Source organism: Schistocerca piceifrons, chromosome 5, assembly GCF_021461385.2.
Source record: "Schistocerca piceifrons isolate TAMUIC-IGC-003096 chromosome 5, iqSchPice1.1, whole genome shotgun sequence".
Lineage (NCBI taxonomy): Eukaryota > Metazoa > Arthropoda > Insecta > Orthoptera > Acrididae > Schistocerca > Schistocerca piceifrons.
The window spans coordinates 29666356-29680618 of record NC_060142.1 but is presented as its reverse complement, the minus strand read 5'-3'; the positions used below and the strand labels follow the sequence as shown (position 1 = coordinate 29680618).

The window sequence follows — 14263 nt, the reverse complement described above, 5'->3', positions numbered from 1 at the left end:
AGAGCTACTACTGCAGTGGATGACCGATACCTACAGATTATGGGTCGGAGGAACCCTGACAGCTACACCACCATGTTGAATAATGCTTTTCGTGCAGTCACAGGACGTTGTGTCACGACTCTGTGCAATACGCTGCATGATGAGCATCTTCGTTCCCGGCGTCCACGGCGAGGTCCATCTTTGCAACTACAACACGATACAGCTTGGTACAGATGAGCCCAACAACATGCCGAATGGACTGCATCACTTTCTCTTCACCAATGAGTGTTGCATATGGCTTCAACCAGACAATCGCCGGAGATGTGCTTGGAGGCAACCCTGACTGAACGCTTTAGACACTGTCCAGCGAGTGGAGGAAGGTGGAGGTTCACTTATGTTTTGGGGTGGCATTATGTGGGGCCTAGGTAGGCCGCTGGTGGTCATACAAGGCGCTGTAGCGGCTATACGATACGTGAATGCCATCCTCCGACTGATTGTGCAACCATGTCGGCAGCATGCTGTTGAGGCATTCATCTTCATGAACGACAATTCGCGCCCCAATCGTGCACATCTTGTGGATGACTTCCTTCAGGATAACGACATCGCTCGTCTAGAGGGGCCAGCATGTTCTCCAGACATGAACTCGATCGAACATGCGTGGGGTGGATGGGAAAGGGCTTTTTATGGACGACGTGACCCACCAACCACTCCGAGGAATCTACGACGAATCGCCGTTGAGGAGTGGGACAATGAGGACTAACAGTGTCTCGATGAACTTGCAGATAGTATGAGATGACGAATACAGGCATACATCAGTGCAAGAGGACGTGCTACTGGGTGTTAGAGGTACCGGTGTGTACAGCAGTCTGGACCACCACCTCCGACGGTCTCGCTGTATGGTGGCCCAACATACAATGTGTGGTTTTCATTAGCAATAAAAAGGGCGGAAATTATGTTTATGTTGATCTGTATTCCAATTTTCTGTATAGGTTCCGAAACTCTCGGGACCGAGGTAATGCAAAGCTTTTTTTGATGTGTGTATTTACCCTTACGAAGAAGTAACAAAAACCTTTTAATAGCTGGTGATTTTTAACTACGGACAGACACTTGGGAGTCGAAAGATCACGGCTTAGTGAAGTATACGTTCTTCACCTCATCTTTGCGCAGCTAGCTAGACAGAATGCATGCATCCTTAACCATACGTGAAAGAATCCTTGCAACTGAGGGGATATTGGCTTGTTTCTCTGATTATTGTGCCCTTGAAGAAGCTGTAAACTTAGATGAACAGCTCAGCATAAGATATGGATACGAGTCGACGCTCAACATTTCGCATCTGCGAAACAGCAAAGTAGCCGAATTTATTGAAGACACCTAAATATCTGAATACACAGTAAATAATGCTGAATAGCGGGCTTCTGCAGCCAAATGCAAACTAAGAGGAAGTTTAATGTATTATGGCTCTCAAAAACCAGAGACGCTAAATGATTATTGAATTCTACTATACACTACCGAGGGAGTTGTATCATAACTACAGTGTGATAGACAAGCTCATTCAGGAAATAAAACGAATGAACTGACAAGTATTAAACGGAATCAAATGCAGGGTATCAAGAACAAATCAAAATCTCTTGTAGAAGGCGAACTGACAACAATGTGTCATTTATTCAGATATCAGAGAAACCGTGGACGCACACTCACTGAAGGTTTAGAAACAGACAATGGGAGTTTACTCACAAACCAAAACAAAGTTGTCCGAAAACTCTCACAGTACTCTGATCAAAGAGACGAAGCTTCAATAGGCGAAATGGTACAATGATGGAATAGGGCTCGCCGATTTGGCTCAAACTATGTGTGTAGAAGCAGTCAGATGCCTCTTTCAGCTTCAGGGAATATTTCGCCTGAGTATGCTCTAGGAAAAGGCAAAACGTACTGGAAGGATTTGTGAATAGAATGTGAGGGATTTTTGAGGACCAGTTTGCGTATCGGTGCCTGAATACGCCAAAAAGTTTTCAGCTCAAAAAATGCGCATCACTTGTTTGTACTGTCTCAACGTACTATCGATTATTAAATGTTAGGAGAATGAAGAGTTTGTTAAGTTTTTTTCTACAGTTTTCTTGTATTTTTGTGTTAAAATATTTCAGATATCTGACAGCTGATGGTCGAGAGAAGCTGTGCCCTGTCCAGTTTGCTACGCCCAGCCGACTGCTAAACCGCGGTGTGCGGCAAACATAAACAAGTACGATGCAGCTGGCCACTGCAAACGTTTGCCGGCGACTGCAAAGAAGAAGCAGTTACTGTTAAAGAGAGAATTGACGTGGTTTGTTTTTCACAGATAACGGTTCTTCGCTTGTACTCTCAGAATTTCAGAGTAGTATCCGATTACTGTTCACCAATGAACCGCGCGAGAGATTATCTCAAGAGTGTCATGACATCAATTCACATATATGATACGTGAATTAGTCTGCAGTGGGGATATATTTCAAGTGTGTTCAAAGCAGTTCTAAGTCGTTTAGAAAGATATTTTGAGAGGATTATCGGCTTGTGTAGAAAATGATTATTTCGCCGGATTTTGTACAGTGTAGATTCGCCAGGTGTAGGAAAGGCTCCTATTTAGAGAAGTATCGGATTAGTTTCTTCTAGTTGTGATTAATGATGCGTTACGCTGCTTTAATAGCCACGAGATTGTAGGTAAACCGTGTTTCAGTGCTTTTGTGAGCTTCTCCGTTGGATGGTGTAAGTGAAGAGACGTGTTCACGCGAAGTCGTTTAGTTATTTTAGCACGCACTAAGGGACAGTAGCGTTGCATTGTATTATTGTGGTTGTATAGATGTACGCAAGCACTAAGGAGGAGTGACTTGGCGATATTTGGGTTAGGATTTAGTATGTGACTTCGGCGTGAGGGTCGTATAGGTTCCTTAAATTACGTTGGATGCTGAATGTGTGGTCTGTATTGTAGAGAACGGTCGTCCCACGTAATAGTTGCTTATTGAGAAACAGTCAAAAGTTGATTGAAGATCTGATAGCTTTTCTCCTTGTTCCTAAACGACAAATCAAGAACCATTTGTTAGGAAACCCCCAAAAACGCAACACGGTGAAATTTAGGTTTTTTGTTTTATTTTTTTAATACATTTCCGTTTAGGGGGTTTGGAATAGAGAACCAGCACTCGTAAAGTATAACGCTAACTTGTACCTGTAAACAATTAATTGCAGGAAATAAAGAATTAACGGTTGTAAACAGAAAAAGTCAGCACCAGCCTTATCCTTAATACACAGACTGACAAAAAATAATCAAATGCTTACTTCAAAGGAGACTAATATCTTAAATATATTTCTATATAACAAATTAATTCCAAAGGCAAATAAAGTAAAAGGCTGGAATACTGATAAAGGCACAGTTTAAAGAAATTAAAGTGAAGATTAAAGAAAATTTTCAGATAATAACTTGGAACGGAAAGAAAGATAATTATCTTTATTTAGATATGAAAAACAAGTTTACATTTTATCGAAAAGTGATTAATTACAAATGAAAAGTTATTCCATTTAATTCTGAAAGATTGAGATTAACGAACTAGTTTATGACGGTAAAATTTCAGTACAGTCAAGGACATTATTATAATTTTCGTTGACTGACAAAGAGAGTTAAACAATATTAAATTATATCTTTGCCATGTGAGCGCATTCTTCAGTACACGTAAAAATTTAGAAAGTTCACACTAATAGAGTGTATATACGATTATTCAGTGAAGCTTTAAAAGAGGAGGAACTACAACAGGCGACGGATCTATATGACGGATTCATATGTTATATATGAAAGTTATCGTTTCTGGTTCTTATATTGTTGAGAAAATGTTTAGCTGTGTTGTCAAAGCTTCACTTTAGGTTGCTGTTGTTGTAAAGTAAATACATTATCCCTACTCCCCGTAGACACACACATTTAGTATTTTTCTGGTGACTGATACTAGCTTTGGCGGTAGTTGTTTCGAAGTTAGTGAATCCTGAGAGCCAAATGCAGTTTTGTAATTAATATCCATTAATCGGACAACATTACACCACGAAAAGTGTTACTGTGTCCATTCTTTAGGACATAGCGATGTCGTAGCGAGCTGTAGAGTGATTTACAGCGTGAGAATCTGAATATCAAATCTTACGTGACGTCGTTAATACAGACGACTATCTCAAGATACACAGATTACGTCGTTGAGTGTAGGAAGGTCTTGTCAGGACATCTCATTGTAGTATTACAAGAGTGAGGTACATTGTCCGACGTTGCTTTCCGCCTACGTATTGCAGTGCTGTTAGAGCTTGCTCATACAGTATTTTTTCTACGAGTCAGTGGTGTCTAAAGCGTGGCGCTATGCAAACCCAGTTGTGACGCTCACCGGCTGGCAATTTATCAGCTGGAATTCGATTACTGCTGCTACCATTATTCTTCTTTTTCCCATTTCATTTTATTCAGTGCAATATTCAACGATTCATTATAAAATTTAAATACATTTAAAAATTTCAGTTTATATGTGTAAGTTAATATATTCAATTTAGTTACTATCACTAACCTTGTAAGTCGAAAGTAAGTGTTAGTAAAAAGAGGATGGTATACGAGGACATTTAATATGAAACGTGTGAAAAGCGTTGGTTTTAAGTCAAAGTTGAAGCCTCATGACTGAACCACAAGTAAGGGCAACCGCTGCCTCGTACAGCAACGAATGAGAAACACACCTTCAAAGATTCCGTGCGCCGTCGCTTCTGGAAGATTACTCACGTCTTGGCGCAGTGACAGTAAAAAGTACGTATGTTAGTCCTGTGGACATGGATTGTTTCCCAATTTAGGTATTTGTTGTTATTCAGAGTTAGATAAAGCAATCTAATATCCTATGTATGTTGTAATATATGCTCGGCCTCCTGAAGTAGTGAATCTAGCTTTACTACAACCAACAACAAAGGTGTTTTGTGTGTTCTAAAATCGATGCACATTACGCGAACCACATTGTCCACGTTGTAACGTCTGTTGATTTATCATTTTTCCCGGAGCACTTGTGATCCAGTTCCGTAGGGCCCCAGCAGTTTTCTAATGGTTTCATTGGGGATTTGGAATGGTAAATCATGAATGCGCGCCGTGGTCAGTCCGAGACCTATGCCTTTTTACTGTTTGCTTTCAAATGATCACAAACCAGGGTGTTTCTTCGTGCATGAGTCGTCTGTAAGTTTCTCCCTCAATCAGATCGTGATGAACAAACGTTTGTATTGCTTTCGGTCTGTTTTTTTCTGTTTAGACAGGACATTGCTATACAACACGTTGCTCTGAAGGTTTAGATCACTGAGCTATTTCACGAAGTGTCAGAATACTTTGAGACTCTCAGAAACAGTGTTGCTATGGTACAGCTGTTCATGTCGTGGATTCTTTGCATCGCTCTTCAAGTACGAGTACAAAAACAAGTTACTGTCGTAGTTTGTGTCTCAGTGCCGTATGTTTGGACCTGTGTGTGGAACATTCCTTTTTCTGTATTTTGCAAAATCCGTTATTAAGTCTGTTGAGGGTGACCTTGGACATTCTTCGCCAACCTTATATAGTTCGTAAATATTCTTCTACGCGATGGGATGTAAGAGAAACTGAGTGGAAGTCCTTTACGACAGTCTGTGAATGTTCCCTTTGGGTCCCGTGGACGACGAAACGAACCATATCTGACACAGGTGGAGATGTATTTGTGTGTGTGTGTGTGTGTGTGTGTGTGTGTGTGTGTGTGTGTGTGCGTGTGTGAGAGAGAGAGAAAGAGAGAGAGGCGGGGGGGAGGGGGAATAAGATCTTTTCAAACCAGAATTTCCCGTGTTTGCCAGGACTAATCCATGTTGGCAGGAAGGCTGGAGTGTTTTGAGTCAATATGGTAGTGTCGTGGCTAAAATCATATCTTCAGCGCACTTAAACAACAGTAGGAACAGTTGCAGACATTCAGTATTGATGACTGCAATAACTCTGAACAGAAGATCTTGAAGCGTGTCTTCTTTCGTTTCGAGCCTGTTGTTACTAACGTTAATGTATGAGGGAATATAAAAGAAGAAAATGTGTAAGATCGAGGAATCGAAAACACAATATTATTATTTCTTCAGTTTCATACAAGATACATATTAGACACAGGGAGCATGCAGTGTGATTGTGGAGTTCTCATAGACCTAGTCCCTGTGGAAGAACACGCGTACGACATATCCGGGTGAACCTGAATCACTGACAAAAATTCCAGAGATTGTTCGAGGACATTTCCTAATTATTTTGGTATAAGGGAGCCGTGATCTCTGGTGAATTGTCACAGAGTAATAATTTCATTATGACTTATTCGTTTTGTTATCCCAATCACCAGATATTTTCAGTGTAATATGGATACAAAGCAGAAATGGGATCAGGTGAGAAATCTGTAATTATTACTGATTAAAAGGAGGCAGCCGCTGTCAGGTGCGAATATTGGAAAATAAGGAAAAATTGGTGGAAGCCGACCTTTTTTTTAAAAAAAATTGATTTGTGTTCCGGAAAAAGATAGAATGCTGCGAGGCGATAGTGATCCTACGAATTAGATTGACTGAGTAGAGGCAAACCCATTTTTAAAGCGCTTATAGATTTAAAGAGAGTGTTGGCTGGGAAACCGGGAAGGTAAAAGGGAAAGAATGCAGTTACTGAAAGTTCTAGAGCTTGTACAGAAAACAGACTGCAGTTACCACATTCGAACGGCACAAAGGGAAATCGGTAGTTTATGAGGAATTGATACAGGGCTGTAGCCTTTCGTACATGTAATTCAGTCTGGATATTGAGGCAGTAAAGAAAATTAATGAGATATTTGGAACGGAATTAAAGTTCAGGGAATTGTATGTGGCGAACAGAGGGAATTTGTTTACAAAATGAGACACTGACCATTTTGCTGATTAGGCATTTAAATAATTGACGATAACGGAAGTAGGTATGATATAGAATGCGGACTGGGAATCGCAAAAGAAGCATTTGTGAAAAAGATAAATCTCTTAACAATGAATATAAGTAATTTAGGGTTTGTTTCTGGAGGCATTTGTGTGGAGTGTAGCATTGTATCGAAGGGAAATATGGACGATTAAATAGTCAGACAAGTAGAGAACAGGAGCTTCCGACACGTGGTGCTACAGAAGAATGCTGTAGATTTTATGGATAGGTCGAATAAATAATGAAAGCGTATAATTCAACTGAAAGGAGGGATTGGTTGATATGAGACATCCACAGGAATCAGGGAATTGTCAGATCGGTAGTGGAAGGAAGTGGTGGTGTAGCGGAACTTTGAATTTCGCCGCGCTACACTCGTTCCCTCAGATAAAAATATCCCGTCGCAGCGGTATGAGCGCTCGACGGCAGAGAAAATACTAAAATTGTAACTCTTTTTTTGTTTTCTATTCGTTTCTTAATTGTCTCTCGAGAGCGGAAGCTTAATGCAGACGTGATCTGATGCCGACGTAAAAAACTTAATAGCTAGTCTTGATCTGGTTTTAATGTGTAGACATATTGAGGAAGTTGTTATGAAGTTTGGAGGAGGGAAGCAACGTAAAATAAATTACATTTAATATCAAGACGGTTTTGTGTACATTAGAAATTGCTGGACAATGAAACTTATTGCAAGATTTCGGAGCAGACTTTTCACGCGGAAATGAAGTAGGAGATTTTTGAAGACCTGGACGCCGCACGAAACAAGAAGACATGTTAACATGGTAAAGAATTAACTCTAAGCTACGCCATTTCCCGATGTCAGTTACATTTTGTTATTCGCTGTTCTTTTTCAATAATTTTTGTAGTGGAAATTGGTTTAACTTTTGCTCAAAAACGCCACAAGGACCACCCCAACAATAGCTTTTCCGAGTCACGAAGTCCGATAGCTTTTCTGTAATATGAAGTCCGATTTGTTTTTCATTTTTCCCCTTTTTCACGGTCATTTACGATTTTAAAATCCCCTTTTTATTCACCATTTCTTCCCACATTTTCAACCTTTTTCTTTTCTTCTCTTTTTTTTTTTTATTAACCACTACAGTGGGATGGACGGCGGTTGCTGTTCGTGTGGAGAGGTGAAGAAGTTTGAGCACAGGATAAAGTAGCATTGGGTTCTGTACTAAACCAGGCTTCGACTGAAGACATCAACAAGAAAACGTCAAACAAAATGTTGTTATTCTCTAACGAACCACCGAAAGCCATGGGTCCGTTAGGCGGAAGCAGAAATTATCACAAAAAAGCTTGGAATTTTTTTGGTGGATTCCCAGTTCACCCTGTGTATCACAGTTTACTATCACAAGTAACAGGATCTACAATATTAAATGAAACTGCGTCAGTCTACTGAGAGCTTCTTGAAGGAGCCCGCTATTCCGAACAAGTCGTCGGCGTAGTGGTTATCAGGAGGCCTCTTGCTCTCGTCCGAGATGTAACGGTCCTGCTCCAAGAACCAGTCTCGCATCTTCTCCGTTCTTCTGAAGAAATCATCTGAAATAAAAAGGGACATTCAATTTTTCACATAGGAGAAAAATTATTCGTACAAGTGACAGCTAAACGAATGCATCTTTGTCTTCGGTGATTTTAGTTTTATGGGCATTACGCTGTGGTCCAAGGTATATTTCTCTGCCAAGCGTTTCGTCTTCTAACGCTGAAGACATCATCAGAAACCATAGAAATTCAGATACCAGTAAACAAGAATGATGGGTGGTTTTGAGCACTGCATATTATACTATCGCCGCTTGCCACAGCAGGAACATACAGGGTGCGGAAAAACTATTTGGCCAAAAGTGTAGGGCAGCAAGACCGCAGCAAACAAACGAATTTGAGTATAGGAACTAGGGGCGCAGTGACATATTTTCTGTGCTGCAAGAAAACTGACATATGAATGTCTTTACTCAAAATAAAACGGAATTCATAGATACAGTACAGGTAAACAATATGTTTGGACTCACCAATCGTCACGATGAGAACAAGAAAACTCAAATCACGTGACGCATGGGAACTGTACCTAGCTGTCGTAGCATACAGCGTTTCTTTAAAAATGAAAACAATATCATATCCGTGTTTGATGTTTCAGTATGTCTTAAGAAGGTCAAGTAAACGAAAGATGAGATTGATATTACACAAAGAGTACCAACACTTAACGTAAGTATGTCGTAGCAAATGTCTAAACTGACCCCCGTTTACACTGGACCCCTATTTCCTATGTTCAAATTCCTTCGTTTGATGCTGTCTTCCTGCCCTACACTTTCAGTCAAATTGTTTTTCCGTACATGCGCTCTAGTGTACATCCGTTCAAGTGTAGTTAAGAAAGACAAAAAAGAAGCATTAACACCAAGCTTAAGTAACACAAGAGCAAGTCAAATGAAATCGCAATTGCGAATAAGGACTACCGTCAGCTGTAGAACGGAATAACGACAGTGAAAATTTGTACCCAGATTTCCCGATTATCGCGAGCGGTCGCCTTACCATTTTGATTTCCGTACACGACTAACAACCCTATCGCAACTGCCATATGCCGTCAACCATGCGTCTACGACCTGTACTCGTACATCCATCACGTATTTTCCGGTACAGGTCAGACACTGTGCTTGAAAGCCGTTTGCTCGGTATCGGCAGATAAATAAGATTTTGCATGCCTGCATGTCCAAGGAGCTTCGTATCGTAATCAGAATAACACAAGCACTGCAATATCGTACAAGAGCAACTGTCGTCTGGGAAGTACAGGTAAACTGGCAGCAGCAGATCGTGTGCTCTGCGACTGAGATATCCACCACGTTCGTTTCCCTATTGCTATTGTTTAATTAAGATCCATTGATTACAACTCCATGACGTACTGAGACGCCACATAAATTCGAAAGCATTAAATAGAAAAGAAGAAGGATCGAAATTACATATGTTGTGAACGTTAGTGCTAAACAAGACAAACAGCGCCAATTCCACCCCAATACAAGCTCCGCAGCATACGCCAGCGGGACTCCGCCATATTAGGCAGTGGTCTCATGACGTCACGAACCTACAGTTGCGTGGATATGTGTCAGCTTCCTGAGTGTGATTGAGCCTATAGTGCTATCTAAGTCTTTACATGCTCTGGCAATGCCTCTGGGACTGTAGGACGAAACTTTTGGCCAAGTGCCAAGAAATGTGCCTTTAACAGTGACATAATGGCCATAAAATAGAATTCACCAAAGACGGAAATACCGGTCGTAAAATCCTGGCTTGTATGACAAGTCGAAAACGTGTTGGTGGAAGTCTCAGATACTGAATTTTTACGAAGACCTTTCGAATATTCTTTCTGCACCGGAAAAATCTCGCAGGAAAGTATGTAACGTGGTCGCAACAGGTAAGGTGACTGAGTGCAAAGCATTTCGTTATTGGATTTGTACATACCACTGCTTTCGATTTCTTTGATTGGTCGACTTGGCACGTGTAAAGCTGATTACTGTCTTACGGATTTTCCAACACAGGCAGACATCAAGATCTACAAGGTATTAAATGCATCAAACTTAGAAACCAACTGGAAGTTCAAATGGTTCAAATGGCTCTGAGCACTATGGGACTTAACATCTAAGGTCATCAGTCCCCTAGAACTTAGAACTACTTAAACCTAACTAACTTAAGGACATCATACACACCCATGCCCAAGGCAGGATTCGAACCTGCGACCGTAGCGGTCATGCGGTTCCAGACTGTAGCGCCTAGAACCGCTCGGCCACCAACTGGAAGTCTGCGGGAACGTGTACAATGTGGTACAAAAGCTAGGGGACATACCGGCCCATTCTAACCAATCAGTGTTGGTTAGGCGCAGTTAAAGTCAGATGTCTATGTATCTTACGTTTAACTTAGCTTCGTCTGTGCCACAACACCTTGCAACTGTTGTCAGTAGCGAGGTGACCGTTTTCTTATCCAGTGAATCTGTCCTCATGCTACTAAAGTATACAGACCAAGTTATACCAGTAGTTACAGCTGTCGATTACACACGTTATGGACTATGTTGTACCAGTAACAATAACAGTGGTTACATGAGGTGGAAGATATTGAAGACTTTGCTACTGAAACTGCCAACGGAAGTGATCCTGAACGCAATAGTGAACACGATACTGAATCTGAACTTGATAATTATCAGGTGATGATGAATGTCAACGAGTTATTGAAGGAACAAAACAGATACTTTCTATGGTCTCAACCGATATAACTCAGTCTGCAACCTGTGTGTGCATGAATGAAAATTTATTAAAATTCATGGTTTGTCAAACTACCTTGAACTGAAACTTACCTGATTAATTTTTCTTTTGTTTTATATTTTGAACACCAATGAACGTAAATTTTCTCTATATTTTTAAGCACCAAAGGTATTATTTAAAGTTTTTTTCAGCAGTTGACATATACATTACAATCTGAAACTGGGCAGAAGTGAGATATTAATTTTGAGCCAGGCCATTGTTATGTTTAGATTTTATAAAGCTGTTTTGATGTCAATAAGTACCAAAAAACAATGGAAATTGTCTGTGTTCATTGGTTTATATTATTGTCCGAATGCCTATCTAGAAAATGCAGTAATAGTTTTTATGTCTATGCCCCACAACGCAGTTTATTTCATTAAACATTCGCGACACCGACTGAGTATTACATCCATAAACAGTGACACGAACGCTCCTTTAGGCCGGCCATTGTGGCGGAGCGGTTCTAGGCGCTTCAATCCGACACCGCGCTGCAGCTACGGTCGCAGGTTCGAATCTTGCCTCGGGCACGGATGTGTGTGCTGTCCCTAGGTTAGTTATGTTTAAGTAGTTTTAGGTCTAGGGGACTGATGACTTCAGATGTTAAGTCACACAGTGCTCAGGGCCATTTGAACCATTTGAATTTTTTAGCTCCTTTACGAAGCAATGAACTAACTATTGTGTGAGTTAAAAACCTGCTGTTACGTTTCTTGATGTAGTCATAAACGCTGCTTTTTTCTGCCTACGTGCATAATGTTTGGCTTACAGTCTACTACTGTTGCGTGACCATCACTGCAATACCGTCTTGTGTGCATTAAAACGATTTCTGACGGCGCTATCTCGCTGCGAGAACGAGCAGCCTTCACTCGCTCGTGTCCTTGGAGACTAAGCTGTACACCATTCACACAGATTGTGATGTTAAAAGAGTGCATAGAGTGTATGCCCTCCCTTTAGTCACCACTATGTGTTGGGCTGATGTCCTCGTTCCCGTCAACACAGTTACCATCGTTAGCTGTAGTGATTACTGTTACTTTATGTGCAAGTGTTAGCTGTAGGGCTAACAGGTCGCATGTATTTAGTGGGGTCTCCCATATTTTAATCACATTTTCTTCTATCTTCCGTATTTTTGATAGGTCTCCCTTATGTTACGGTTTATCCGTATTTTACGTAGTTCAGAATTTTTGCATATTTGATAATGTTTTCCCTTGTGTTTTATAGAGTTTAATTTATTCATTTATGCCAAAATTCAAAGAGTATTGCTCCCAAATCAACAATCGACATTTCCAGTTTATCATATCTGAATTGTCTCTTTTTCATGTGGTAAGTCTGAAGGTTCCGCGACGAAATTTTCCTCTCCTGCTTCGGCAGCGTGAAGACGGGCAGTTCGATCCCAGTCTTGTGTGCAGTTTGTATTGTATTCGGTACACCTCTTTAACTGTGGGTAGGTAAAGTGACGACGAAGATCCCTCGAAGGCACTACCAAATAAGAGCACTCACTGTATCTGCGTGTATCTCCCCCTGGTAAAAACATATTTTTGATTGGGATCAGTAAAAAATGACATTCATAAATGGTTTTGTTTATTTATGCCAGTGTTTTTCCATCTGCGGTTCACTACCCGCAGGGGGGTCCAAATTCTTGCTCGGGGTGTCTAAGTCGCAGGAATAATTCCAATTTAACCACTTTAAATGATACGACAAGAATTTCCGGCGTGCCATTATTATGATGCATCATCCGCTGTAGCAGAAACGTAATGAAAGCACATTGGTAAGTTATTCAGGTTCAGTTGTGGCACTTATTTGTAGTAAGGAGCATTAATTTAATTCAAACCTGTTGATTATGTTAAAAAATGTTCAAATGTGTGTGAAATCTTATGGGACATAACTGCCAAGGTCGTCAGCCCCTAAGCTTACACACTACTAAACCTAAATCATCCTAAGGACAAACACACATACCCATGCCCAAGGGAGGACTCGAACCCCCGCTGGGACCAGCCGCACTGTTCATGACTGCAACGCCTAAGACCGCTCGGCTAATCCCGCGCGGATGAATATGTCATATACGCAAAGACTTGCACCGGCCGGAAGTGGCACGATGATTTTCGAAATCTTAGATAACTGCAGTATGGAAATAGGGCAGCAAGGGCCACTAAGTGCTGTACGGACTGAGTTAGCGAGTTCTTTTACTGAGAGGTTTGTTGGGAGAGGGGAGGGATCACATTACCCCCGGTCAGTACGGCGGTGCGGGTGCAGAATTCCGTGCAGTACTGACAAATTAGCTTTCGTGCCGCTCAACTATTGTGGTAAAATATTACACAGAACAAGACTGTTTCGTTGAAGCTCATTTCAAAGACGCTCGTGGTGAAATGTGACACAAAATGGCTGAAACAACACACTCACAGCTCAAGTGAAAGACTTCGCACCATGGTTGCTAGAATTCACTTCAACTCCCGTGTTTCGAACAAAACAATAGACCCCTGAGATTGTCATCAGTGAGAGAAGGCACGAAGTATAGCAATTTCTATCAGTCTCATCTAGGATGCTTGACCTCACGTCAAATTGAATGTTTGTATTATCGTAGCTCTGCGGCCTGATCGGAATTTCTTTGAAGTCGTCGTTGCTTGCCGTCTAGTTCATATCTGATTTCTTTCGTGTTGTTATTTGCGATTTCGGTGAAGTGAACCATTGTTATCTTGATAGCGCTTTATACAGTTAAAAAATCTTTTCAATACTACTACAATACATAATTTATAGTAACATATATCAGATATTTTAGCAACTAATGAATAAGAAATTTTGTCTTCTTTTGAAATTGGATGATCGCAAGTAGAACAACCAGCCTAGTACAAAAACGTAATCTAAGAAAATTGAAAAAACCTCAGATCCAATATCAGTTAAATTAAATAAATCAAATTACTATCAAAGCCACCTTCATCAACAGTATTTCACCGTCAAATCCGTTATAAACAAAAATCTATTGCAATTACATAACTCCTCGTTTAACATTAATTCCGAACTGAAAAGAATGTAAGACTGTTAACGATGAATAAACGCAAACCCTGAAACCTTTTTGCATGAACTG

At 40.7% G+C, this 14263-nt stretch overlaps 1 protein-coding gene across 1 annotated transcript in view; it reads right to left on the bottom strand.

Moving 5' to 3' along the window:
* Nucleotides 1–8121: 8121 nt before the first annotated feature.
* The window catches only part of LOC124797882 (retinol-binding protein pinta-like), a 132699-nt gene continuing 126557 nt past the window's right edge, over nucleotides 8122–14263 (bottom strand). Inside the window, exon 7 of the mRNA XM_047260979.1 lies at nucleotides 8122–8452. Within this exon, the coding sequence (XP_047116935.1) occupies nucleotides 8301–8452 (152 nt within the window). The 3' untranslated portion in view covers nucleotides 8122–8300. The remainder of the gene's footprint in view (nucleotides 8453–14263) is intronic.